Source organism: Rhinolophus sinicus, linkage group LG01, assembly GCF_036562045.2.
Source record: "Rhinolophus sinicus isolate RSC01 linkage group LG01, ASM3656204v1, whole genome shotgun sequence".
NCBI classification, from domain to species: Eukaryota; Metazoa; Chordata; class Mammalia; order Chiroptera; family Rhinolophidae; genus Rhinolophus; species Rhinolophus sinicus.
The window spans coordinates 48,327,892-48,355,477 of NC_133751.1; the positions used below are offsets into that span (position 1 = coordinate 48,327,892).

The 27,586-nt window shown below is 55.6% G+C and overlaps 1 protein-coding gene across 2 annotated transcripts; it reads left to right on the top strand.

Moving 5' to 3' along the window:
* The first annotated feature begins 531 nt into the window (after nt 1-531).
* EPHB3 (EPH receptor B3) lies at nt 532-20,382 on the top strand. 2 transcript variants are annotated; one of them, XM_019735891.2, is made up of 16 exons: nt 532-1,079; nt 9,497-9,561; nt 10,875-11,547; nt 13,860-14,015; nt 14,806-15,156; nt 15,330-15,454; nt 15,634-15,793; nt 15,872-15,980; nt 16,318-16,370; nt 17,377-17,499; nt 17,639-17,886; nt 18,349-18,564; nt 18,676-18,825; nt 18,917-19,110; nt 19,229-19,384; nt 19,485-20,382. In XM_019735891.2, exons 1-16 carry the CDS (start codon nt 968-970, stop codon nt 19,591-19,593), a joined length of 3,000 nt encoding a protein of 999 aa, XP_019591450.1. In that variant the 5' UTR covers nt 532-967; the 3' UTR covers nt 19,594-20,382. The 2 variants fall into 2 exon arrangements, with proteins under 2 accessions (XP_019591450.1, XP_019591449.1); XM_019735890.2 differs by having other exon boundaries at nt 549-1,079; nt 18,349-18,825; nt 19,485-19,734.
* Nucleotides 20,383-27,586: the final 7,204 nt, after the last annotated feature.

Sequence of the window (27,586 nt, forward strand, 5' to 3'; positions counted from 1 at the left end):
TTGATTCAAAGAATGATGAAATACTGCTGAATGAATGAATGAATGAGAGAGAAGGCCCTGGTCGCAGGATATGTCGCGGTGGGCGCCCTCTGGTAGTGCCTGAAGTGAATTTAGGTTCTGAACGTTCCTGGAAAAGACAGCTACGTCGGGGCGTCCCTGGACATGTACGGGCCACACGGGGGCGCGCCTGGCTCGTTGTATCTGGATGGCAGCTCCTTGGACTCAGGTTGTTACTAATCGCCAATGGGAGACAAGAGGCGGGGTTCTCCCTCTGATGGACAGTATTGCTCCGCCCAATCTAATTCATCTTTTCTTTGGTCCCACCCACTCCAGGCCTCGGAGACCCCGAGGATGGGCCTGATAGAGGCGCCGCCAACTAAACTCCCGCAGAGTGCTCTCGGGGCTGAACCTGCGCTCCTGAAGGTCTGTGAGTGGGCGACCGGTGGCTAGGGGCGGGGCCGCAGCGTTGACAGGCAGGCGGCCGGTTCCGCCCCTCTCTCCCAGAGCGGTCGCGCCAGCGCTGGGGACAGCAGAAGTGAGTACGTGAGCGGCGCAGCAAGATCCCTCCTCGGACCCCGGACGGCGCGCGCACCCCGACCCCCGGATCAGAGTCGGGCCCGCGGCGGACCGCCGGATTACTGTACACCCCGAACTACGACCACTTGCGCCCTCTCGCTCCGGCCCGCCTTCCCCGAGTCCCCTGGCTCTGAGCTCTCTCGCGCCTGGGATCCTCCTGAACCGGTCCGTCCAGATTCCCGCGGGACCGACTTGCCAGCATCGCCCGCTCGGGGCGCCGCCTCGATCCCGCAGCCACCCGCCTGCATTGCACCCCCTCCTTGCCAGGATCTCCTGGGACCGTGCGCAAGCCTTCCTCCGAGCCCGACGAGTGGACCCTCCCCGGGGAGTCCGCAGCCCCGCCGGCGCGCCTCGGCGCGGCCGGGCTCGGCTCCTGGAGCCCGCCCCAGCCATGGCCCGAGCCCACCCGCCTCCGCCACCGCCGCCGCCGGGGCTTCTGCCGCTGCTCCCTCCGCTGCTGCTGCTGCCGCTGCTACTGCCCGCCGGCTGCCGGGCGCTAGAAGGTGAGCGGCGTCGGGGAGCGAGTCCAAGGGTTAAGGTGCCCCGGTCGCCCGAGCGGCGGCCGGAGAGGGCCAGCGGTATGGGTACAATTCGGGCTGAGCGCAAGTCGGAGGAGGGTCCCCCACCTTCGCCCGCTCCAGGAGCCGGAGGATGGGGCGGCAAGGACACCTCCCGAGCCGCCTCGGAGGCCGGGACTGGCTCCGAGGCCGGCGGTCCACGGGTTACGAGATCGCGGGCAGCTGGACTCGGGTTGAGAGTCTCCGAGAGTCGTGGCCCTGTGGTGAGCTTTTGTGGGAGTGCTGCGCGGAGAAATCCGGCCCTCCGCACCTCCCAGAGGCGAGGAAGTGTGGGAGACCCCAGGCAAGGCGAGGGCTCTGAGCTGCTGCGGAGTTGTGGCGGGTGGGGGTGCGAAGCGGGACTCCCCAGTTTGGGGGGCGGTGATGGTTAGGAACCCGTTGGAGTTAACTGTGAGGGTGTGAGTGCGTGAACCCCGCTTTGTCAGGGGATGGCTGCGGGGGTGGAGAGGCGGGGGCCTGTTATTGTTTATGGTTTACCAGTGCGCCAACGGCACACGAGGTTGTGTGTGCACGGGTGTTGCACACTGCTCTGCGGATCCCCCTCCACCTTCTAGCAGGACACCCCCGTGTGCTCAGATGCCACTGAACCCCTGAGGTGGGGAGGTTTGCCCCAGGTAGCAAGCAGCCCGATGCCTTACCCATTAGCTAGTGGGGAAAGGCCGGGCTTCTCAATAGGTTCTGTGAAACCTGTCAAGACTGCTGCTGAGGGGGTAGCTCCAACTTAAAGGACGGTACTTGGATGAACAGCCCAAGTGATGGTTGTCCCTTGTGGGAGAGCTCACATACATGTCACTCGACACAAGCCTGAGGGGAACAGCGGCACTGACACTGGTCACAAACAATAGACACACACACACACACACAAATTTTAAAAAATTTTGGAGCCATTACATGAGGGAAGAAAAATCTGTAATGTGGAGGGAAGAACACACAGAAATTTGGGGGAAATTAGAATACAGGCAGTACTTATTTTTGGCATCTTGAACAGATCTAGTCACTCTCTTAGTTTAGGAACAAAAACATGGGTTCTGTATAACTTAGTTTGTTCATATGTTCACATTGGGTAAACTTAAAGGTTGGAAGGAAAAAAGAACACAGTTCCAAGAGAAAGGCATCTTCGGGTGCTTTCTAATTTTCTCCAGGGGAAAAAATCAGAGCCCCCATCCCTTTTATCTCTGAGCCCACTAGTGCTGACAGACCGATTCACACGGTTGGACACATGCAAATCCAGACAGACACACTGAGGTCGCGCCCACACTTGCGCACACTCACCCACATGTGTGTGATAGGATCGCTGGCGTGAGAAACCAATGTGGGGCTTTGTTGTTGATTGCCTCAAGGGTGTGAGCCAGGGAGCTTGTTGGAGTTCCCAGGTTTGTGTAGCCCAGGAGAGGCGACACAGGCACACACGCTTATGGGGCTATGTGTGTCAGGCCCCAGGGCCCTTGTTGTGGGGTGGGGTGGGTGCTAGTGCTGAGAATGGGGTGGGGGTGTGGTTTGGGTCAGGTGAGAAAGATCTACCTGAGGAGGCTCCCCTGCTCCATCCTTCTCCGCTTTTCCTCCCTTTCGTCTCCTCTTCACCCCTCACAATCTGCTAGACCCTCGGAGGCAGGCCCTACCTGGGAGCATCCAGGCCTCCAGGCCAAGTTGCTGAGGAACTGAGTAGGAGGCAGAGACCTGATGTGCTCTGGCCTCTACCCTATCCCTCTCTTCCCTGCCCAGCTGTGAAGTGGGAGCTAGCGCTGCTCCCTGGCTGAGAGGCCAGGCCAGTGTGAGGTGCCCCTAGGAAGCAGCAGTATCCCCCAAGTGTGGCTGTCCCCAGTTCCTTTTGTCAACCTCAGACTTTAGGGTCTTCGGTTTCTGTGTGTGCGAATGAAAGAAAAAAGAGAGATGCCTCAGGGAGCTGATACCTGCCCTGATGGGACCCCTACCCACCCTGCTGTTGTCTCGCACTGTGAGATGGGATTGGGTAGTACCCACCTCCTAGGGCTGTTGTGAGGACTGAATCCTTAATGTGTGTAAAGTGCTTAGTTGCCCTTGTTATTTAAGTATTAGCTGTTATTATTGTTATTATCCTAGGGTTTGCTCCTTGGGGAGCATCAGAAGTGAAAATTCATGTTTGTGCCCTTAACCCAGCTAGAGGGCAATTATAGGAAAGAATGATGGCGGGGTGGGGGAGGAAGGTTGGTCTGGAGAGGGAGAAGTTGTCCCTCTCCCCCCCATCCCTTCAGCTCTGGGAGGGGAGGGAAGGGAAGGGATGGGATGGGAAGAGAGCTGTCCCTGACTCCCGCCTGTCCCCCACCCCTATTCTGGAGCTGGAAGGATGGGATGGGTACACTTGAAGGTCCTGGGCTGTGAGCAGAGGGAAGACACTGAAGATCTTTTCCATGCCTCAAGCTTTGCAGACAGGGGATCTAGCCTCCTTGCTCCAGTCTTCCATTTGGCTTTACTAGGATATGGTTTGCCCTTGGTCTAGGGCAGACTTTGGCTGTCTACACGGGGTGCGGGGTCATTATATTCAGGTTCAGGGTCCCTGAGCTGAGGGTGCTGCCTCTCGTGGACACACTCATTAGATGCTATCTAGCACCCAATTGCTCCTCCCTCCCTGCATACTTGGGGTTCACCAAAGCTCTGTATCCAGGGATCTCATCAGTTTTCCACGAGGATGGAGCCAGGGTCCTTGCTTGTCCTTCCTGGTTGAAGAAACACCCCTTGCCTCCCCCTGATGGGATTACCCCTTCCCCCAAATTGTCCTCGGATTTCCCGACAGACACAGGGAAACAAGGCCACCTTGTTGCTCACTCTCCTTTTGAGTAATACTCCCCAGCACCCCCCTCCCCCAGGCCAAGCTCATTCTCCCTTTCAAAACCAAGAACGGGTGTGCGAGTGGAGACCAGTAGGTGAGCAGACCAGGAATGGCGTGTGGAATGAGGGAGGCAGTTTGGACCACAGGGCCCTTATACCTGAGCTAGGATGGGGAGGTCCCTGCTGGGAACAGACTCTTGAGGAAAGAGAAACAGTTATGAGATTGTAGCTGAGTTGTGGCTGCAGTGGAACCGGTCCCTGAGGGAAAGAGGCAGTGTGTGAATCCATCTCTTTCTCAGGCAGCAGCAATAGTGACCGCTGTGTAGGTGGTAGCTGAGAGGGGAGAACGCCTGGGATTTCTGTGGCTGGCTTACTTATTTGAGTTGCCTCTGGCGCCCCTCTCCCTCCGTCCCTGTTTATCATGAGCTGGCACTTCAGAGCTGCTGCTGAGGGACGACAGCAGGTATTTGGGGGATCCAGTTTGCTTGTCATCGTCACTGCCTTTCCTTGAGCCAGAACTGCTGTGCTGATTGCCACTGTGGCCTCAGCGGCAGCGAGCTAAAGCCGAAGCTGCCATGGGCAAGGCCTCCACCACCCGGCCTTACACTAATTAAACAGCATGAAGAGGCTGAATCACCAGCCCTGCATAGTTTGAAAATTGTAGCCCTGCCTGTTGTGCTGAGTCAAACTGGTTTGTCGGGATTGGGCAGCTGGACTGGAGGGGAGTGGTGGTGGTGGGGAGCCTGGGTACAGCTGGGCACCTGATGGGGTGGGAGAGGCCCTTTGCCCCAAGGGCTGGCTCTGGCACTGGGTCTCCTACTATGTTCTGTCCCCCCACTCCCGGCCAGACCCACTGTGGCCTGGATCCCTGGGAAGGGCTCACATGAGGGCTAGCTGTCCATCCGTCCTTCTGGCTGGCTGGCAGGGCCAGGACTGGGGTGGGGGGCATAGATGAGCACTGAGGCATCCGGGCTCCCTGCCCTGTGCGTCTTCCTCCCTTCTCCTCCCTCTCAGGTTTATTTAATTAACAAGCCCCATGATCTGAGGGGAAGAATGAAAAACAAAATGTGTTCTCTGTTCTGAGATGCTTCCCTACCCGCCTCCCAGACTTGAGAGCCTGGGACCTTGGCAGGCGGGTGGGTGGGGGATGTGGCCCTGCGTGAGTTAGTCTCCTCCAGGTCAATGGCAGCGTCCCCCCCAAGAAACCTTGCTGCTTAGGCTGACCATCCTGAGTGTGCAGACTGGTACACGTGTGTACGTACACCAACACATGGGAGGAGTGGGATGAGAGAAGACGGGACAGATCCCTCCAGTTGGTTGGCTGAGGAGAGACCCAATGTGTTGGGGGGCGTGCAACTCAGAGACAGCATGCAGTCCTTCCTCTCTTTGCAGATGGTGCTCCATGGTGTGCCTTCTTGCCCAGCTCATAGCCCCTCTGACTCCTGCCCCTGCATGCTCTGCTGGCCCAGCCCTGGAGCATGACCTTTCCAGCCACCTCCAAGTCCCTAGGCTGGAATTTGGGGTGGAGGCATCTCGCGTCCGTTTCTAGACTATTTTGGTTCCCTGGTTCTTACTGACACCGCTGTTCCCAGGATTGGTTGCTGTGGGGTCTGGCAGGTAGCAGGCTCTCAGCTGGTGCCTCTGCACCAGAGTGGCCCAATGAGGCCCCCAGACACAGGTGCTCCTCATGTTGGGCCCCCCACTTACGTGTGGAAGTGTTGCCCGAAGTTCCTGGAATCAGATCTCTTCATGATGCCACACCCTCCCCAAGGGCTCAGGGGCCCTTGGGATAGTGCCATTGTTCTGGCAGAGAAGTGGCCTGCTGCTTAGGCAGGGGCTATACCTACAGAGGCTGCACCCATCCACACCCAGAATCATCTTCATGCCCTCTGTGACAGCTCCTGCCTACGCCAGGGTCACAGGAAGCAGGTCTGGGGCTTGCTCCTTCCCTGCACCTCGGGCCAAGACTGCCCCAGTACCTCTGCTTTCTTAGCAGACACTGCCCTCTCTTAACTCTTCCTTCACCCCACATGAAGCCTCATCACATAGAAAGAGCATGCTTGCAGTGTGTGTGTGTGTGTGTGTGTGTGTGTGTGTGTGTGTGTGTGTGTGTTGTGTATGCATGAAGGATGAACCTCTGAGGCTCCACACAAACTCTAGCTGTTCACACTTACGCTGTGTCTGTGTGCTCCTGTGGCAGGTTTCAGTGCAAATGGGCACGTGTGTGTGCAGCTGATGTGGTTTTGTGTGACTTTGTAAGAGCATCCTCACCAAGTCTGCACAGGAAAACTGGTGTTTGTGTTTGCACTTGACTACACTCAAGACGTGTGACTGGCAGTAGTGTGTGCAGTGGGTGTGTAAGGTGAACATACTGTGGGGTGCATGTGCCCTCTGTGTCTGCCTGTGTCCCAGGAAATCTGCATGTATGGACTGTAAGAGTGAGTCTTGGCCTAAGGCAAGCCAAATCTGTGTGTAGGAAAGATTCACTGTGTATGAATGTCTAAAGAAGACTAATCTGTTTGTACCATATGCATCCATGTGTCTGAGAAAGACAGACCATAGCTGTGTGTGAAGCTGTGTGTGTGTGTTTGCAGGCGGCTGTGGCTTTGTGTGTTTTTGTCCACCATATGGGTTGACTTGTCACTCTTCGGCCCCAGTGGTGGGGAATGAGCCCAGCCACTGAGAACTGGGTGAAATGTGTGCAACTGTATGTTTGTGCACAAATGAGGGCCACACAGCTGCTGCCACGTGGCTGTTCTCCGTTGCTCAGTGGAAACCTGAAAGGGGTGTTGCTTCACCTCTTAGTACGAAGGCCCTGTCCTAGAATGCCCCCAGGCCTGATATCCACTTTCCTGCTCACATTGGGGGGACTGTTGGGGTTCTCTGTCTGACTGAGCCCTGTGTCTGGGAGTGGCAGCTGCTCTAGTCTCCCTCCAGCAGCCACAGGATGGGACAGAGGAGGGTAGGGGTGCAGTCAGCAGTTGGGGAGCTTGGAGATTGCTCACTCACTTTTCTTTTGTGCTTATCCCCTGTACCTCCTATCCTTTACCCCAACCCCCGCATGAATGCACACACACACCATATCAGAAAAGGTGGGCTCTGTTGGGTTGGGTCTCTCTCTCCCAATGCCATAGACAGATGAGTTCTGGGACTGCCCCCCACCCCCAGGTCCTTCCTGAGGCTGGAACACAGGAACCTCAGGGTCTTCCTCTTGCTAAGGGAGCAGGCCCCTCCTCTCCCCCAGAGAGCAAGCCCCCTTCTCATCAGGGAGACCGGAGACCTTCCTCAGGCACACATGACTCGAAATCCAAGTCCTCTCCTCATTAATGGGAAAAATGTGCCGAGATTGAGCGATGGCCAAGGCTGAGCGATGGCCAAGGGCCGATCCCCTCCCTCCCTCTCTCGCTCCCCAGAAATTAAACAGAAATGAAGAGCCTCCCCCTCCCTCCTGCCCACCTCCCGCCTCCCACCTCCCCACCGTCCCCTCCCTCCGCTCCCTCCGCTCAGAGCCAGCGCTGGGCTTGTTTTAAACTGTGGAGGAATCTGGCTGGAGGGGGGAGGGGGCTGAATATTTGGGTTTAAACAGTTCCAGATGGGTTTGGCACAGGCTGAGCAGAAGGAAGTGAGGGAGAGGGAGGAGGGAGGCAGCCGAGGGAGCGGTGGGAGCCTTGCCTGCTCGGGCGGGCTGGCTGGTGGCGGACAGCGGGCAGACAAGCGGGCGGACTGGCTGGCTGGCTGGGGGCGGGGTGCGTTTGGCTGGGCTCATCCCAGGGACAGGACTCCTCTGGGCGGCTGGCTGGGGAAGAGGCCACTTGGCAACCTCCATCTCTGTCTCTGTCTCCTTGGGCCTCCTTGTCTCTCCATCTCACTGTCTTTTGTAGTCCGCCGCCAGCCATCCCGGCTGTCTGGTCCTAGCCAGCCGCCTCTGCACACCCCTCCTGCTCAGTGCCGCCCACCAGCCACCTCTACAAGGCCCCTGCTCCGGCTGCCCGCCTGTCTCTAGGCCCCTGCTTCTGCCCATCTCCTCTTCCCTCCCATCCCTCCTGCAGAATGTCTGTGTCTGTCTGTCTGTCTGCCAGAGGGGCCTGTCAGGCCACCGACAAGGCTGGGAGAGCTCACCCTGCAGCCTGCCCTCCCGGGACCAGCCCTGCTTGCCAGGAGGGAGAGGAGGGAGCCTCACTCTCTGAAGTGACTGGTTGCTGCCTGGCTGCCCCCATTGCCTCACATAAGGACGAGGGGCCACAATGGCCTCATCCACCACCCTTAGCTCAGACTGCAGAAAACCAGCGACCGCCACAAGCCTAGAGCCTTGGGTTTGGGTGCCCTCATCTTGCCCCACTGTTAATGTAGAGGCCTCCAGAAGTTCTGGGGTAACTGTACCCCATTCTAACTCAGAGGTGAGGGGAGAACTGCTGGTTGCCCTGTCTTTCAGGCTATAAGAAAGGAGTTGGCACTTCTTTCCTCTCTTTCCTGCTCCTAGATCTGATCTTGCTCACACTGTCGGAGAGCAGAGTTGTCCAGCTAGAATCCAGAACTGGGTTCCCTGGGGAGCACGTCTATGTCAGAAACATTAATGGGCTCCTCCTGTGACCAAGCAAAGGGAAACAGATAGGAAACCGCAACTCAGGAAAGGATTGGTGCTGTGACAAAGCCCTTGGCCCTGGATGCACAGAAGAAGGCATAGGGGTTAGGGAAGGCTTCTTGGAGGAGGTGACAGCTTGGTTGTGACTTAAAGGATACAGCTTTCCAGGCTTTCTCTGTTCTCCTTTTACAGAAAGGCATATTGCAGTCAGAGTGTCCTTGTTTAAGGGGTTACTTGTGGTGTCAGTTAGACCTGAATTTGAGCCACCTTTCAACACTTCATTCCAAGTCCTACCAGTTCTACCGTAGGCCATATAATTACTTTATCTGGGCTTCAGTTTTCTCATCTGTAAAAGGGGTACACCAACATTACCTTTATCTGAGGATTGTGGAAAGAAGTACACTGGCTCTTGGGAAGCTGGCTGGGTCTTGGTGGCCTTCACCTCACCCTCAAAGAGCACTCCTGCCCCATCCCCCTGAGGTGGGAGGCTGGGTGGGAGTGGGCTCTGGCAGTAATTGCCCTCCCCTTCCCCGAGTGTGTGTGTGGAACTGGGCCTTTGTATTGAGAATAGAGTCAGGGGAGGCCTGGGAAGCAGGGTCTGAAGCACACAGCCCTTTGTTCCTGGATAAAGGCCGCTGGCCCCTTTGTGTGGAGATTAGCAGAGCCTGTAGGTGTGTGAATCAGCGGCCCCTCCATCATTAACCCAGGCCTGGGGTCAGCAGCAGACACCCACTCTCAGCTGGCTTGACCTGACATCTCTGGGGCTGTGAAGGCTCTGGCCATGGCTTCAGAGCCTTTTCCGGGGTAGGGGAGCTGAGGGTTTGGAGGACTTGGGGGTGAGGTGGCATGGTGCCCAGTGGGAGTCAGTCTCTGGTGTCCTGCATTTTCCTGGGTGACTTCTTTCTTCCCATCCTTAGCTTAGCCCCTGACCTTTTTTCTTCTGTTGCTCCCCCAGAGACCCTCATGGACACAAAATGGGTGACATCTGAGTTGGGATGGACATCTCATCCAGAAAGTGGGGTAAGACTTCCTCACCGTCTCTCCTGAGTGTTGATTGCCATTTGCACCTCCAGCATCCATCGCCCTCTGCTCATCGGGGCTGCAGGACGGCTGCCTCTCCCTTTGCCTGTCAGCTTCATCTCCTGCAGCATTCTTATCCTTTTCACCTATCACCTGCCTCCTTTGCCTGATGGCCCATCTCTGTGGGTGTTTTTCTCTCACTTTCAGCCTGCCTGTGTCCCCCCTCCCACGTAAGCCGTCTTTGTTCCATTCTCCCTCTGCCCACCCCTCCCCCTGTCTTTAGCCTATTCCTATCCTTCTCCTGCCTGACAGCCCTGTGTATGTCTGCCCCAACTATCTCCCTCCTTCCTGGGTCCTTGGGAAGAGCACTGGCTTGGGAGCAAGGAAACCTTGGTTCCAGAGCCGTCACTTGCTCTGTAACCTTGAGCAAGGCAGTTTATCTTTCTGAGCCTCCATTTTTTGACTATTAAATTCCTGTAGTCTTGACGTCTCAAAAAAAAAAAAAAATCTAATTAACCTCCCTAGATGGCGTCCACAACTGCACTAAGCTCTGGAACACTGGGGTCGAATGAAACTACAATTCTTCAGTCACCAGGCCTGACTGTGTGACCTTGGGCAAGTCTCTGCCTTTGTGAGCCCTGGCTTCCTTTTCTCTGGTGTGGGGATCACAGATGCACCTTGTCAAAGGGTTATTGCAAAGGATAAATGTGATAGACAATATTTATTGAATGCTTGCTCTACATAAGGCACAGTTACAAGCCCATTACATGTATTAAACTGATTTAATTCCTTACAGCCTCATTTACTTCCAATCAGCCCTTTTATACAGACAATGAAACTAAGGCACAGAGATAATAAATATTAGAGCTGATATTTATATAGCTGTTCTAAGTGCCCTGTTCTAAGTGCTGTATTCATTTGAAGTCATTTATTCCTTGTACATCTTTGTTCTTGCCATGGTACAGATGGGGAAATGGAGGCAGAGGGAGGTTAAGTGAGTTACCTATATTTACACAGCAACCGGAGAACTGGGATTGGAACGCACAGAGTCTGTGTGTTCAGCCACTACACCACAGAAGCTTCTGTACCGCCTTTCCCTGAACATAAGACCAGGTCTTACACTAATTTGTGCTCCAAAAAAACACATTAGGGCTTATGTGGCGGGGAGGTCCTCCTGAGAAGTCATGGGAGGGCTTATTTTCCGGTTAGATCCTACTTTTGGAGAAATACGGTATGAAGTAAATATGGTGGATCTGGGCGTGTGGTAAGTGTTGGTGCTCACTCCTTGTCTTCTTCACTCGGTCCGCGTACAGTGGGAAGAGGTGAGTGGCTACGATGAGGCCATGAACCCCATCCGCACGTACCAGGTGTGTAACGTGCACGAGTCCAGCCAGAACAACTGGCTCCGCACGGGCTTCATCTGGCGGCGAGATGTGCAGCGGGTCTACGTGGAGCTCAAGTTCACCGTGCGTGACTGCAACAGTATCCCCAACATCCCCGGCTCCTGCAAGGAGACCTTCAACCTCTTCTACTATGAGGCTGACAGCGACGTGGCCTCGGCCTCCTCCCCCTTCTGGATGGAGAACCCCTACGTGAAGGTGGACACCATTGCGCCCGATGAGAGCTTCTCGAAGCTTGATAGTGGCCGTGTCAACACCAAGGTGCGCAGCTTCGGGCCACTGTCCAAGGCCGGCTTCTACTTGGCCTTCCAGGACCAGGGCGCCTGCATGTCACTCATCTCCGTGCGTGCCTTCTACAAGAAGTGTGCATCCACCACCGCAGGCTTCGCCCTCTTCCCAGAGACCCTTACTGGGGCCGAGCCCACCTCCCTGGTCATTGCCCCTGGCACCTGCATCGCTAATGCTGTAGAGGTATCGGTGCCACTCAAGCTCTACTGCAACGGTGACGGGGAGTGGATGGTGCCTGTGGGTGCCTGTACCTGTGCCACCGGCCATGAGCCAGCTGCCAAGGAGTCCCAGTGCCGACGTGAGTGGGGACTGGCCTGGGGTTGGGGGGCAGAGGGAGGGAAGGGCTCTGGCTACAACCACCTACTGTCCTTACCCACTGCTTCCTACCTACCAGACAAGGTAGTCTGGCATCAGGTCTGGGGCAGAGGGGAGGAAAGGGAAAAAGGGTATCAGGTGCAGAGAATGTGGTGCAAGGAGGGAGATGAGAGAAAATGAGGAGAGATACCAGGATAATAAGAGAAAAAAAATGAAACTAAAGAGAGAGGAAGAGAGACATGGAGAACCCTTGACAGGGAGGCCCATGGAGAACCTGGTCAGAGACTCAGGAGGCAGCAAAGATGCCTGCCTGCCCCGCCCCAAGTATATGTGTCGCCCTAGAAATATAGCTGTGGGGACAGAGGACGTGGGCACGGCGTGCTTGGCCCTTTCACCTTGGGGTCTCGTCTGCTTGAAGGGCAGTATTAATGCCCAGTGGACAGGGGCCCAGTTCCTGAGATCTGAGTCCTGCCTCTGCCTCTTAGAACCTGTGAGACCTTGGACAAGTCACTTAATTCTTGACCTTCGGTTTCCTCGTGTGCAGAATGGGATCAATGATTATTCCTTCGTAGAGCTGTTATGGGGCTTACGCGTATAGATGCTTGTGCTGGGGACAGGTCAGAACAGTGCCTGGCACGTGGTGAGCACAAAGACTGTGAGTTTAGCCACGACTCTCAGGAGCCCTCGGATGCATGCAGCTCAGGGATTATTGGGTCCTTATTTCCTACATGAGGAGGTTAGGTTAGGAGGCTTGTCTCTGGTGGCTTGCCAAGACTCCTGAGACCTTACAATGTACTAGACTTTGCTCATTTGAGCCTTACCACAACACTTGTAGGGTCGATGCCAGTTATGTCCCCTATTTTGCCACTAAGGAAACTGAGTCTCAGAGCAGTTCTGCACTCCAGGCCTTATAGCTGGGATTGTGGGAACCGGGACTAAAGCCTTGGCTGGTGCTCTACCGTGCAAGACGAGGTACTCAGGGCCTCCCCCCATTCTCCCGGGCATTTGAAGCCTGCAGCTTTGAGGGGTGGGAGCTAGCTCTTAGCAAAGCCCTAGGTATGAGGGGCCTGGTGTTGGGTGTTGTCCTGAGAAGGTGAATAGCGCCTTGCTCAGCTCCTCTCCACTTCTCTATGGGAACCTGCCCCTAGACCTCCTCTTCCTAACTGGAGAAAGGGGGTGGGGGTGATGAGCCTGACAGCCTGAAGAGGGGCTAACACTCTGCAGGTCCCTGGCAGGAAATGCATGCAGGTTCCCATAGCAACCAGGCTGGCCTGGCCTCTGCCCCCTCCCCCCACTGGCTCAAAAGAGCTTGGATGGAATATCACCTTAGCAAGGGGAGATTAAACCTCAGGAAAGGGCATATCCCCAACTCTGGGCATTCCACACTCCGGATTGCCTCCCCAGAGGTAGTCATAGATGGATAGGTTGACCACACACTTTACTGTGTCCAGGACATTCCTGGTTTATACCCATTGTCCTAACATGGTTATTCCTAGTGTCCCCTTCCACTTTCAAAATATTCCAGTTTGAATAATAAGTTATATGGCCATCATAGATCTGGAGAACTACAGAGCCCAGGTCCAGGGGCCCGAGTAGCTGGCAGGAGAGATAGAGGAGAAGGGATATTCAGGCATTGAGCTCTAGGCTCTCTTTAAAGCCTAGGGTTCCCCTCTTGGATGCTTTGAGGCCTCTGAACTCCAGGTGACCCCAGCTTTCCTGCCTGCTGTCTTTCTCTCCTTTTCTCACCCCTCCTCACCCCCTAGTCCTGCCCAAGGGCAGAAAGGAGCCACTGCCCTGCTCCTGGTGGGTAGGGAGAGAGATTGACTGTGAAACTCAGAGGCCCCACCTTTATCTTGTTTTGGGGTGTCCTTGAAGGTGCTCAAAAATGGTTTTCCTCAAGCTTCAGGAAGGGGTGGGGAACCCAGAAGAGTGCAGGGTGCTGCCAGCTGCTAGTGGCCTCTTCACATCCCCCCGCCTCTTCCTCCCAACTCTCTTCCCTGCCTCGACAAGCCCGGGCTGTCCAAAAGTTATGGGGCTGACGTCTTAGTCCTTGAGGCCCGGGTGGGGGTGGGGGGGGCAGGGTCGGGGAGGAATCCGCTGACATGGGGTTTCCATGGGGCAAAAGGGCCTTTTGTAGCTGCAGCTGTAGTTAGGCAATATCATCATGGCCCCCACAGTCTTGGAGGTGGCGGGGCCAAGACCTGTGCTGGGGACGGGCCAGATTCTCACGGCAGTGTGGAGGATTGGAGTCTGCAGGGAAGGGAGGTGAGCACATCATCCTCTTTTCCTCCACAGCCTGCCCCCCTAGGAGCTACAAGGCGAAACAGGGAGAGGGGCCCTGCCTGCCCTGCCCCGCCAACAGCCGCACCACCTCGCCAGCCGCCAGCATCTGCACCTGCCACAGTAACTTCTACCGCGCAGATTCGGATTCTGCAGACAGTGCCTGTACCAGTGAGTGAATGCGTGTCCTCGCACGCTCCTCCTCCAGGCCTTGTCTCTCTGGGTTGGCCTGGGAGGGCCTAAACAGTCACTATGAATAGCTCCATTTTCCAGACGGGGAAACTGAGGCTCAGCAGGTTAGATGTTAACATGTCACAGCTAGGAAGTGACTGGCTGTAAGCCAGAATCCACGTCAGCTGGCTCGGTCCTTCTACCAACATTTAATAAGCACCTACTAGCTCCCAGTTGAGTATCATAACTGGCTGGGGACTTCTAGTCCATCTTCCTCTGCATAGAACTGCTGCTCTCTTGGGACAACTCTAAGCACAGAGGGGGCCTCACATCCCTGGGGCAGCCTGACGTCCTGCTTTCTTCCTGCTCTGGCCTTTGGTGTGCCAGGCATTATGCCAGGCACCAGGGATATGGAGGAGAATAAGATACAGTCACTGTCCTAACGGAGCTTGCAACCTGGTGGGAGAAACAGATATGAAAACAGATAATCACCATATAATGTGCTAAGTGCTGGTCTGGAGGGATGCCCAGGAATTGTGTCATGGGAGTGCAGAGGATGGGGAACAGATGAATCAAGGAAGGCTTCCAAGAGGAGGTGACATCTCAAGTTGAGTCATGAAGGCCAAACAGGAATCTGCCCAATGAAGAGGTGTAGGAAAGACACTCTGTTTATTAAAGCAGAGGCGCAGGCAAGGAGGTAGGAAGCAGCTTGGAATGTGCAGGAACTCTGGGCAGAAGGGTGGTCCTAGGACCCCCAGCTCACTGCCCTTTTTCTGCACGTTTCCCACAGCTGTGCCATCTCCACCCCGGGGTGTGATCTCCAATGTGAATGAGACCTCACTGATCCTCGAGTGGAGTGAGCCCCGGGACCTGGGTGGCCGGGACGACCTCCTATACAACGTCATCTGCAAGAAGTGCCGCGGGGGCCCTGGGGCCGGGGGCGCCTCAGCCTGCTCACGCTGTGATGACAACGTGGAGTTTGTGCCTCGCCAGCTGGGCCTGACGGAGCGCCGTGTCCACATCAGCCATCTGCTGGCCCACACGCGCTACACCTTTGAGGTGCAGGCAGTCAACGGTGTCTCTGGCAAGAGCCCTCTGCCCCCCCGCTATGCGGCTGTGAATATCACCACCAACCAGGCTGGTGAGGAGGGCACTCAGGAGGGTAGGGTCTGGGTCATCTTCCCCCACACACAGCTGAGGTTGCCCAGGGCCTAGCAACAGACCACTGAGGGGCCCATGGGAACTAGGTCCTTGGGATGGGTGCCAGGGCCCAAGGAGCCTGTGGTGAGCCCCCCACCCCCGATCTTCCCCTAGCCCCGTCCGAAGTGCCTACACTCCACCTGCACAGCAGCTCAGGCAGCAGCCTGACACTGTCCTGGGCACCCCCAGAGCGGCCCAATGGCGTCATCCTGGACTACGAGATGAAGTACTTTGAGAAGGTCAGAGCCTCAAGGGTCAGGAGGAGGCCTTGGGACAAGAAGATCACCCCAAGATAGTATCAGGGCCCCTTGGGAGTAAGGCCTCGGGGCCTGCGAGGGCCACAGGGTGGGCCTGGGGTGGGCAGGGCTGGATTGGCCTCAGAGCCCACTGAGACGCCTCCTTCCTCCTGGTGTTACAGAGTGAGGGCATCGCCTCCACAGTGACCAGCCAGAAGAACTCCGTGCAGCTGGACGGCCTGCGGCCTGATGCCCGCTATGTGGTCCAAGTTCGCGCCCGCACGGTAGCTGGCTATGGGCAATACAGCCACCCAGCTGAGTTTGAGACCACAAGCGAGAGAGGTACATGCGCCCCTACCCCATCCCTGCCCCGACCCATACCTCTGTCCTCCCGCTCACCAGTGTCCTCTCTGTCTCCAGGCTCCGGTGCCCAGCAGCTCCAGGAGCAGCTGCCCCTCATTGTGGGTTCTGCCACGGCTGGGCTTGTCTTTGTGGTGGCTGTTGTGGTCATTGCTGTCGTCTGTCTCAGGTACTCCCAGGCCCACTGGAGCTTCCCTTTAGGACCCTCATGCCACATAAGTGACCCATCACCCATGTCACACCCAGAGCCGCCTTCCTGGGCCCAGTCTCTCCTTGCTGGAAAGGCCCTCCAGGCCGTGCCCACCACCACCAAATCTACCGGCAGAGTAGACCAAGTTCACTGAGACTCTTGCCCAGGGACCCAGTGGCTGCTATAATCACTGGCTGTGCGACCAGGCTCTGGGCCGGTCCCTATGCACTCTGCCCCTCCTGTGCTCCCAAGGGTCCCCAGAACGAAGGGAGCTGTGGGACTTGTCTCAGGACTCCCTTTCCCCTCCCCCTTCCAGGAAGCAGCGACATGGCTCTGATTCAGAGTATACGGAGAAGCTGCAGCAATACAGTGAGTTGAGTTTGTCTCCTCATCCTGGCCTCCCTAAGCTCCATTGGTCCCCGCAGGGCTTGGAGACGCCCCCTCCTGCCTCCAATCAGTGTCATTTCCTGAGCCCCTACCTCACTCCTGCCGGTCTCAGAGATGAATGAGATGTGACCCCTGTCCTCCAAGGCAGTGAGTCCTGTGAGAAAGACAAGATGCATACACACAGGAAACAATGAGAGAACAATTAAGTGTTAAGCCGGGTGTTCCTGTTATAAAGGGCAATAAGAGTTCAGAGAAGAGGAAGCCTTCCTGGAGGAGGTGGCCTTGGACTGAGCTGAGCCAGACGGGATGAGCAGGGTTTAGAGAGGCGGAGGAGAGCGTTCCTGGCTAGAGGAGCCTCTAGATGGTAGTGGGTGGGGTGGGGAGAGTGCCCAACTATGGGGGCAGTGAGAAGACTGGTTTGACAACTGTTGGGGAGCAAGGCTAGGTAGTTGCGGCCAGTCCTTGGAGGGTCGTGAAAGGCAGGCAGAGGAGTTGGGACTTGACTCCACCGTAGGTAATGCGAAAGGCTCTCAAGCTGGGGAGGAATACAATGAAAGTATTGTTTTAGGAAGACAGGTATGTGGGTAGATTGGTGTGAAACGTCCAGAGGTAGAGAGCCCAGCTGGGAGACTATTGCAATAGTTTGAGTGTTGAAGGCCAGGACAAGGTCAGGAGCAGTGGGAATGAGGGGAGGGGCGAATCTGAGAAAGGTTTTGACCTGATGAAAGATGAGGGTGAAAGAAGAATCCTGGGTGTCTTTTATGGTCACTAGTTCTCATGGAGAGGGTGGTGGTAGGGCAGGGGGGAGTTATGGCTTCAACAGAGAGGAATATAAGACTGGCTTAGCAAGAAGATCACAACCTCTGCTCCCATCAGGGGTGACAGCCTGAGGGTGACAGCCCGAGGGTGCCAGCCGATGAGTTCCCTCACCGTGTCCAGCCTGAAGAGCTGTGCCCCTTTCATGCCCACCTTTTGTTTCTTCCTCTAGTTGCTCCTGGAATGAAGGTTTATATCGACCCTTTTACCTATGAGGACCCTAATGAGGCTGTGCGGGAGTTTGCCAAGGAGATCGACGTATCCTGTGTCAAGATTGAGGAGGTGATTGGAGCTGGTGAGTCCCCAGAGGCACAGTGGGTGTGAGAGGGTAGGGAAGGGTGGGGGAGGAGGTTGTTACCCCAAGGGAGGGCTGATAGACTGAGTACAGGAAGGATCCCAGAAATAGCTCACCCCCTGTGTCCTGTGCCCTGCAGGGGAATTTGGGGAAGTGTGCCGGGGTCGGCTGAAACAACCCGGCCGCCGGGAGGTGTTTGTGGCCATCAAGACACTGAAGGTGGGTTACACCGAGAGACAGCGGCGGGACTTCCTAAGTGAGGCCTCCATCATGGGTCAGTTTGACCATCCCAACATCATCCGGCTGGAGGGCGTGGTCACCAAAAGTCGACCCGTCATGATCCTTACGGAGTTCATGGAGAACTGTGCTCTGGATTCCTTCCTCCGGGTAAGAGCCAGCCCCTTGCTCTTCCTCTGTCACAGAGAGCTGGGTTGGGCAAACCACCCCCTCCCACAAATCACACAGACTTTATTCAAGTCTATGAATAATTGTTGAGGTGGCATGGTGCAGGGAAATGGTAGGGCCTTCAGAGCCAGAGAGACCGGGGTTTTCATTCTGACTGCCCCTACTGCCTGTGTGACCTCAGGTTTTGCTTAACCTCTCTGAGTTTCAGCTGCCTTGGTTGTAAAATGTGAGTGGTAAGAACTGTTTGATCCTCGTGGGGATCAGCTGAGATATTGTATAAGATGCCTGCCACACAGTAGGGCAGCTTCCTCACTTTCAGTGCCCTTTGGACATGGTTGCAGGGGTAGGCAAAGCATGGTCTTGGAGGACGTGGGAGGGTGGGCAGGCAGGCCCTTGGCCGGGAGGGAGGTGATGGGCCCGCCTGAGCCTGCTTGTTGCCTCCAGCTCAACGATGGACAGTTCACGGTCATCCAGCTGGTGGGCATGTTGCGGGGCATTGCTGCCGGGATGAAGTATCTGTCTGAGATGAACTACGTGCACCGTGACCTGGCCGCCCGCAATATCCTGGTCAACAGCAACCTGGTCTGCAAAGTCTCGGACTTTGGCCTCTCCCGCTTCCTGGAGGACGATCCCTCTGATCCCACCTACACCAGCTCCCTGGTACAGGAAGCAGCTGGGAGGGAGACTGGGGGCGGGGCCAAGCAGGCCGGGGCTCGGGGCTGGGGACCAGCCCCGAGTCATAGGGTGAAGGGCGTGTGCCCCCCCCACCAGGGCGGGAAGATCCCCATCCGCTGGACTGCCCCAGAGGCCATAGCCTATCGGAAGTTCACCTCTGCTAGTGACGTCTGGAGCTATGGAATCGTCATGTGGGAGGTCATGAGCTATGGAGAGCGACCCTACTGGGACATGAGCAACCAGGACGTGAGTGGGGCCAGCCAGAGCGCTTGGTGGGTGAGAGCTGGCTGGCGAGCGGAGTGGTGGCTCACTCCAGGCTTCCCTGCCCTCGGTCCAGGTCATCAATGCCGTGGAGCAGGATTACCGGCTGCCCCCACCCATGGACTGCCCCACAGCTCTGCACCAGCTCATGCTGGACTGCTGGGTGCGGGACCGGAACCTCAGGCCCAAATTCTCCCAGATTGTCAACACCTTGGACAAGCTCATCCGCAACGCTGCCAGCCTCAAGGTCATTGCCAGCGCCCAATCTGGGTCAGTACCTCTGCTTCTGCTCCCACCCTGGTCTCGAGCCAGCAGCCCTATCCCTGCTTCCCCTGCCAGGTCCCTCTTCTCCCTGCAGCATGTCACCAGGTCCTTCTTCTCCCCACAGCATGTCACAGCCCCTCCTGGACCGTACAGTCCCAGATTACACAACCTTCACGACAGTTGGTGATTGGCTGGATGCCATCAAGATGGGGCGGTACAAGGAGAGCTTCGTCAGTGCGGGCTTTGCATCCTTTGACCTGGTGGCCCAGATGACCGCAGAGTGAGTGTGCCTCAGATTTGGAGGGGCAGGGAGGTCTGAGCTGGGCCTGGAGTGGTGGGCAGGAGGGGAGAGACTGACCCTGCCCTTGGTCCATCTGCAGAGACCTTCTCCGGATTGGAGTCACCTTGGCTGGCCACCAGAAGAAGATCCTCAGTAGTATCCAGGACATGCGGCTGCAGATGAACCAGACGCTGCCCGTGCAGGTCTGACACCCGACTCCCACCGGGTGGGTGGCCCCCAAGGACTACGCAGGGACTCTGACCAGCCAGCTGGACTATTGGACTTTTGGATGCCTGGCTGTAGGCTGTGGCCCAGAAGATGAAAGTTTGGGGAGGGTCCAAGCTGGGACTTCTCCTCCAGGCCTGTGCTCCCTCCCCAGAAAGTGTGCCCCAAACCTCTTCATATTGAAGATGGATTAGGAGAGGGGTAATGACCCCTCCTCAAGCCCCTCAGGGGCCCAGGCCTTTCTGCTCTCCAGTGGGGGATCCCCACCACCTCAGACTTGGCTATTCTTTAGTGCTGGAGGTCCTGGCACGGTCAAGTGGGGGATAAGCCTGGGTTCCATAGGGCCCAGCCCTGGTGGGGGTCTGGCCCCCCAGGTAGGCAGAGAGCAGTCCCTCCCTCAGGAACTGGAGGAAGGGACTCCAGAAATGGAGAAATGTGACACCCCCCATCCCAAAGCCAGCTGGCATCTCCAGTTTGCACAGGGACTTGTTCTGGGGGTTGAGGGCCCTGCCCCAACCCCGCCCGTGGTGCTGTCATAAAAGGGCAGGCAGGGGCAGGCTAAGGAACAGCCCTTGCCCCCCAGAGACTGACTCTCAGAGCCAGAAATCAGATGTGTGTGAGAGCGTGTTTGCGTGCGTGTGTGTGTGTGTGTGTGTATGTGAGTGTATACGCACTGGCCTGCACAGAAAGTGTGGGTGAGCGTGTAGAAGCTTGGCCCTGTGCCCTGCAGTGGGGCCAGATGGGCCGTCCGTGGAATAAAGGCAATAAGATGATTCTCTTGCCCCTTTTCATTGCACCTCCAAAGGCAGGATTGCCTGGTGCCCTCAAGTTCACAATCCCTGGCTGCCAGCCTTTCAGAATTCCGTGGAGTCACTGGGAGACCAGATCAGGCCTATCCAGGCTCAACTTCCGCTTTGTGCTAAGGCCTCAGTGCATGTAACTAACTTCTTGGCAGTGAGGTGATGACAGCAGAGCCCATACCACCCCAGAGCTGCTTCCTCCCAAGGCCCAGCGTTCCTGGGGGTGGGGGTGGGGGCAGACACTTGAGTCTGGATGGTGTTTTACAGACAGAAACTTTTCACATCCATTGTCTCTGAGGAGCTGAGGGTAGAGGGCGGCTAGTCAGCTCCCACGGTCACATGACCAAAGACAAAGGGGACTAGAGCCCACTGGTGTATAAACGCAGAAGATACTCCTTTCAGCAAACATCAGCCCAGAAGTGTGGCTACTTCCTGAGCACCTACTGTACTCCAGGAACTAGGCTAAAATGCTCCATTTATACAGATCTTATTTAATCTCACAACAACCCAGCCAGGGAAGGAAGTATTTTTATCTCCTTTTTAAAGAGGAGGAAGGGGAGGTTAAGTAACTTGTCCAAAGTCACTGATCCAGTAAGGGATGCACTGGGGTTCCCACTCAAAGACTACCTGAACACTTGAAAGGTTCAGAGGATAAATAGTAAGAACCAGGGAGAAGGTTAGGAAAACAGCTTCTGGAAATGTCAAAGGGGAAAACGCTGGGAGGTGGGGGTAGGGCACTCAGAGACCTCTTGGAGGTAGAAACAGTGGTGGGGTGAGGTGGCAGGTGCAGTCATTTTCCCAGTGTCAGGAGGGGCCCTTGGGCAGTAAACTCTTTGCGTGGTATGGAACAGTGTCATGCGGGGTCTCTGGTCCTGCTCCCTGCATAAGACCACAGTATATGGCTAGGCCAAAAAGGAACACCCACAGAGCCATGGAGAGGGGGTTCATACTGCTATATCCTCGCTGGCGGCTGGGTTGGAGACACGGAGCAGGAGCCACACGATCCACAATCTGCCGTCTACTTCTCTGTCAACCGACCCCACTTGCTAACTGCAATCCGCACTTGCTAGCTTAGCCACTGGCAGTTGTATCAGTGGCTAATGGCTAACTGGTTACAGCTGACGGCCAACTAGTCACAGCTGATGGCCATCTACTACCCGAGCCAGCACCTTTCCATGTGAGGTCGAGAGCCTGGAAACTGCTCTCTGGGACTCTGTCCCCACAAACAGGTTCCCAAGGTACCTGTATAGCCTAAATTAGAAGGTCCTCGGCTGGACCTGCTAGCGGGAGGGGCATAGACAAAGCCTCCCAGATCGCCGGGATCACAAATGGAGGCCCCACACATTTTCCAGACGTTTCCAGGTGGGCCGAACTCCCTAGGAGAATTCTAAGTGGGGGTGGTAGCTAGCAGTTGGCAGAGCTGCAGGCCTGGAGGCCCAGGACAGCACTTTCACGTGCAGGGTACCAGGCCTGGGAGGGCAGAGAAGGCTGGAGTAGGAGGTTGGGGGTTTCCTTCTGCGCCCAGGCAGCGGCTGCCTGGCTCCGGGAAAGGGTTCCTGGTGGTGGGAGCGCGGCGCAGGCTCCCGGAGCTGCTCCCGCCGCTCCGCTGCGCGCCGTGTCCGCGCCCGCTCCTTAGTATTTCCCCCACGGAGCCCAGTGCAGCGCTGCAGTAGCTAGCCCGGGGGAGGGGCGCCCCGCAAAGCTCCGGCCCTCGGTGTCTCCAGGGCGGCGAGAGGGTGGGGACCGAGCTCTGCTAGGCCTCCTTTCTTCCTAGGCTGGGGACTCTGCCGAAGGCAGGGGGTGTTGAGGGGACGTTGTGGGGCCCGAGGTCGCTTTGGGCCCAGACGCCAGAGCTGTCAACAGCGCGAGGTGTCGCAGGCTGCCGGGGGAGGGGACGCAGTGTTGAGTGGCGTCCTTCCTGGGCTCGGGGCTCAGATAAAGGGGAAGAGGCGCTCCAATCTCCTGCTCAAGTATTCACTTCCTCCTTCTCAGGCTCCGGGATGGGGCAGGGTCTGTGGCCCAAGTCTCTGGGAGCCCTCACTGCCCTATCCCGCCACTCTAACCATTTTAGCGGGCGTCTGGGGTGGGGGGGGCTCCGCTGGAAGAGGTAGGCATCACCCCCTGCTGGGTCCTCAGGGATGGCCGGGATCGTGGATGTAGAGCTCCAAAGGTGGAGTGGGGGCTGGGGGCTGCACAGTGATCCGGACACTTGGTGTGCGCGCCCCAAGATTTCGAGCGCCGTCTTGAACCCCGAAATCCGGGATGCATAAGGTATTCTGTTGGATGAGCCTTGTGCAGCACACCGCGCATATCTCTCCCCATGGGTGTCCAGATAGCCTGTAGGCGCTGCCTGCATGCCTCTCTCCCAGGAAACAGCAGGTAGGGGCACACTACACTTACCAAAGACATACCTGCGCCAGGTCCCCAAGCCACCTCCCTTACTCAGGTTCACATGTCCTCAGTTACAAGACACCCCCTGGTCCCACCTCCCAACCCACATACCCTAAGAGGTGGGGGAAAGGATGCAAAGAAGGAAGGACAAAAGCCATTCCCTTCCTTGAAGGCTCCTCTCAGTGCATTCCTACCTGGGCGGCTTAACCAACCCAGCAACCTGCGTTTCATCTGAGAGGGCTGGGCTAAGTCCTCAGACCCCTGAGCTGGGGTGCAAGGAGGGGTGAGTCTGGTTATGGCAGAGGAAGAATGAGGGTACTCAGGAGGATCTGGCTTTCCTGGGGCCAGATAAGGAGTGTGGGGGAGTGAGGTCTTAATCTGCCCAGCCTTAGTTAATTACATGCACTCCTTGGGGCAGAAAATTAGATCTCCAAGTTAGTACTTAAAAGGGAAGGCAATGGGAGGGGGGTGTTGAGCTTGGGGTGGGGGGCAGCTCTCCCTTACACCCATCCCATCTGCCCCAGAGAGACAGTTGCAGCCCCAAATGACCCATTTTGTGCCCCTCTCTATGCCTGAACTCAGAGTTAGGACAGGTAGGGAGAGCAAGCTGCTCTAGGCTGTGTTCAACCCCGGCTCCATCCTCCTCCTCCAGGGTGGCCCCAGCAATCAGGGATCTGGGGAGCCGTCCTTAGATCTAAGTCTGGGTGGCCAGTCTCTGGATTAAAACTGGGAACATCTGGGGCGACTTGGGTAGTGCTGTGGGAAGGGCTGCAGATTTAGAATACAGGCAGACCTGGGGTCAAAGCCCAGGTTCCTAGTCTGTGACCTTGGGCAAGTTGACCTCTTTGTGCCTTATGCCCTCCCTCATCTAGAAAACAGTATAGTAATCATTCCTACCTCAGAGATTCTTACAAACATCAAACAGTTAATATATATAAAGTATGTGCCAGGATCATAGTTAAGTACTCAGAAATGTCAGCTACTGTTTTTGTTAGTATGAAGACTGAATGAAATGTAGGAACAGATAGGAAAATGCTGTATAGTGCTTGGCACATAGCAGAGGTCGAATAAACCGAGGCACTTGGTGAAATCCACCAACCCCATTCCACCCCTGGTGATGTTGAACACTTTGCTGCAGGCTTAACCTAGGCCATGGCCCACTCCCGTGGAGAGGGCTGCAGGGGCCTGGGTGGTTTGAAGGCAGTGAGCATGCAAAAGCTCTTTAAGGGGTAGAGAATGCAGCAAGTTGCTAAGGGAACCTGGTTTCTGCATTTCTCCCTTTAACGCACTGATCCTCAATCTGGGTGGTAGGGGGCTCCTTTCCTCCAGTATTTATTCATTCTTCAAATAGTTACTGGATATCTGTTATGTGCCAGGCTCTGTGTTGGGCACTAGGGATACTGGGATACTAAGGAACAGAGACAGCCGCTGCTTCAAAGACCTTAGTCTAATAGGGACATGGAGGCTATTCAAACATCGTACGAAGAAATGTATATAATCACACTTGAGGTAATTGTTACTGATGTGGGACCAAATCACAGCTCTAGGGACCTAAGCTAGACTTGGGCAAGGCTGGGGGCCCTTTAACCAGTTATCTGATGCCCAGGAGAAAACTGGGGCCCCCATTACCATCCAGGTCCCTTTAACCTTTGGGTGTCTAACCCAAAGGTTATACTCGTATGTGTATCTTCATTCACTTCCTCCCTCACCTATTCATTTATTCAACGTACCTTCACTGAGCCCTTCTATATGCCAGTCCTAGTGTATGGAGCAGGGGCTGTGGAGATGAACGCTACAGCCCCCACTCCCTGGGATAAACGCAGCTCAGAGGGGATCACTGATGTATAAATCAACTAGAACGATGAGATGAGGTAAGTGCTACAGCTAGGTAAACACTAGGTGCTCTAAGGAAGAGATCCAAGCTAGGCATACTGTCAAAGAAGGCTGACCAAGAAGGTGACTTGAATTAAGCCTTGGAGGCTGTTAGCAGTTAGCAAGAGGGGAAAAGAAAGCAGTATATGCAAAGGTCCTGGGGCAGGTAAGAGCAGGGCAGTCTAGGGGCACACAGACCATTCCAACTCAGAGGATGAGGAAGGAACAGGGTCATGAGCATGACATTGACCAAGCTTTCCATTCCTCATAATTCATCCCCATCTAGGGCCATCTGCTTCTCACAGCCCACAGGGCCACCTGGCCCCAGCAGTTCTATAACCCCACAGTGTTCCTTGGGCACTCTGTAGGTTGCTACTTCGATAGTCATCTGCTCTACCTCTTCCCTGCTACAAGGCACATTTATCCACAAGCATTCCTGAGTACATGATACATTATATTCCCGTTTCTACTGAAGAGCTCAGAGAGATTACATGGCTTGCCTGAGGTGACAGAGCCAGTCAATGGCAAAGCCAAGATCCAAATTCAACCTAACCCGTCCATGCTTCTGTGTTCTTCCTATTACATCAGGATACCTTGGAGAGGGGCCTAGGGGAACCTAGAAATGCTGTACCTGGATCACATACCCACTTCAAAATGACACTCTCCCCCCACCACCCCAGGAAGGTCTTTGCACACGTGGGCAAGGCTGCGTCAGCTTTCCTTTTTCGGAGGGTGGGGTGTTAGCCAGGTGCTGAAGGCACTTGTGAGGAGTACAGTCCAGGAGAGGTATAGGGTTCCAGCTTGGGGGTGGGGGCACAGGTCTGACAGGCAAACAGCAGTGTCCCTCCATTTCCCCTCGCTGCCCCTCTCTGTTTCTCATTAATTATTCCCATCTCATGGAGCAGGAATGAAAACAGACTCAGGATCTGGCTGAAGGCCTGCTGTGACATCAGCGCCAGAGGTGGCTGCCCTGACCCTGACTATTGGGGGCTGGGGAACACCTCCTTCCCCACTTTGTCCTAGCCTGACAAGGAGAAGGAGAGAGGCAGGAGACAACTCTCCCTAAAACCCTCTCTCTTCTCTGAGCACTGAACTTGGGGCAGGTGAGTAAGGTGGTGCTTGCCTGAGGGGATCAGGAAAGGGTGCGTCTGCAGGAATGTGGGGGATACAGGAGCTGGCTTTCTCCAGATACCACTGCCTCCCACACGCCCTGCCACTCCTTTCCCCACAGCCACCCCCAGCACCACTCCCGGGCATTGTTCTCCCAACATCTTCTCCACTTACTTTGGAAGCCACCTCCATTATTAAAATCTTCCCTTACACTACCTTCTTTCCGGGCTCTCCTTTCTCAACCTTTCTGAATCTCAGGTTCACAGTCAGGTTCCCAGGACTTGGTACCTGGCCAACCAGATTCTTCTCAGCTTTCACATCCAAGACGTTGACCTCTCACCTCTAGTGACCTCCTCCTTCATTCCCTATTGGCCTCCAACAACACAGTGGGCTACGCTTTGATCCTGGTTATCAGTGAGCCATCTGCTCCAAGATTGCAAGTCTGATATCCTAGGCTGCCACTATTTCCTCCAGTCTGCCCAGTTTTTAAAAATCGGGGCCCCCTACCCCCTTTTCTCCTCATCTGGGGGCCTTCTGGGTATACTTGTCTCCCTGCCCCAGCTGGACTATTTCTACTCTCAAACATTCCCACCATGATGTCTCTGAGCAATCTTTTTCTTGTTTTGCTGACTTCCAATAAAATTCCCCCAAATAGCTAGTGCAGACGTTTCTACAGTACTCAAGTCCCCAACTGTGACTTCTTCCATTCTCACCTACTTTACTAAACTAATGCATCCTCTCAACAAATACTTGTTGCAGCTTCCTCTTTGCCAGTCACTAAGCCTTAGGCAATGGAGATAAGTGAGCCACTCTCAAGAAGCCTACAGTTAGTTCAGTGGAAGAGCAAGGTAAGTGACAGGGTGACATAGGAATATTCCTAGTGTCACTGATGGAATCGGAAGAAGAGACTGACATGTTGAGAACAGTGTTTTGGGAAGTGGAGTGAGGCAGGTGTGGGATGGATTGGAGGACAGAGCAATGGTGGCAGGAAAGCACGTGAGGAAGCCACGGTCTGGGTGAAGGGTCACAAGGTCCCATATGGAGCTGGGGTAAGGAGGAGGTGCTGTAAAGATGGCAAGGAGGGCACAGGTAGGCGGGATCTTGCAGAGATAAGTAGCAACATGCTTAGTGACTGATTGGATGTGGGAGGGGAGAAATACTAAATGTCTGAGCCTGGGTGATTGTGAGGACTGGGCAATTACGTGTACTTTGGCACCATTTACGGATTCCGAAAGTACAGGAAGAAGAACAGTGTGTGTGGAGAACAATGGGTTCAGTTTGAAGCTTTCAAGGGGAGATGCCGAAAAAGCCACTGAATAGGTGGATCTGGAGCTCAGGAGTGAGGTCTGAACCCGAGGATCGGGGCACCGTGGAGGCCGGGAGGAAGTGGACAGGATGGCCCAGGAGAGCTGCAGAGAGAAAAGAGGCTGAGGTGGGGGTGGGGAATGCTCTCCTGCAGGCGCCCATCGTGCCTCTCAGAGAGCTCTTATCACACTGCATTCTAATGTCCCTGTTTGTCTCCTCTGCCTTCACATGTGCTCCTTAAAGGAAGCACCGCCTCATTACGATGCGTGTTTTCCAGGAAGAGGTGCCAGGGGCTGGCACAGGACAGAGGCTCAGTAATATCCGCCTGCGGGACGGATAATAGTAATACTGTGTTGAGGGCTTACTATGTACCAGGCACCAACCTACATGTTTTACATTTAGTGGTTCATTTCATCTTCAGGGCAACTCTACATTTCTGTCTCTCAAGGGAAATGTACTCTTATCATTTCCATTTTACAGATGGGGAAGCTGGGCTAAG

Bases quoted from the DNA above. Each gene is read 5' to 3' on its own strand.
- EPHB3 (XM_019735890.2), top strand. From the start codon at position 968: ATGGCCCGAGCCCACCCGCCTCCGCCACCGCCGCCGCCGGGGCTTCTG. The intron at 11,548-13,859 runs GTGAGTGGGGAC...TTTCCTCCACAG, and splicing joins CAAGGAGTCCCAGTGCCGAC to CCTGCCCCCCTAGGAGCTAC. The intron at 19,111-19,228 runs GTCAGTACCTCT...TTCTCCCCACAG, and splicing joins ATTGCCAGCGCCCAATCTGG to CATGTCACAGCCCCTCCTGG.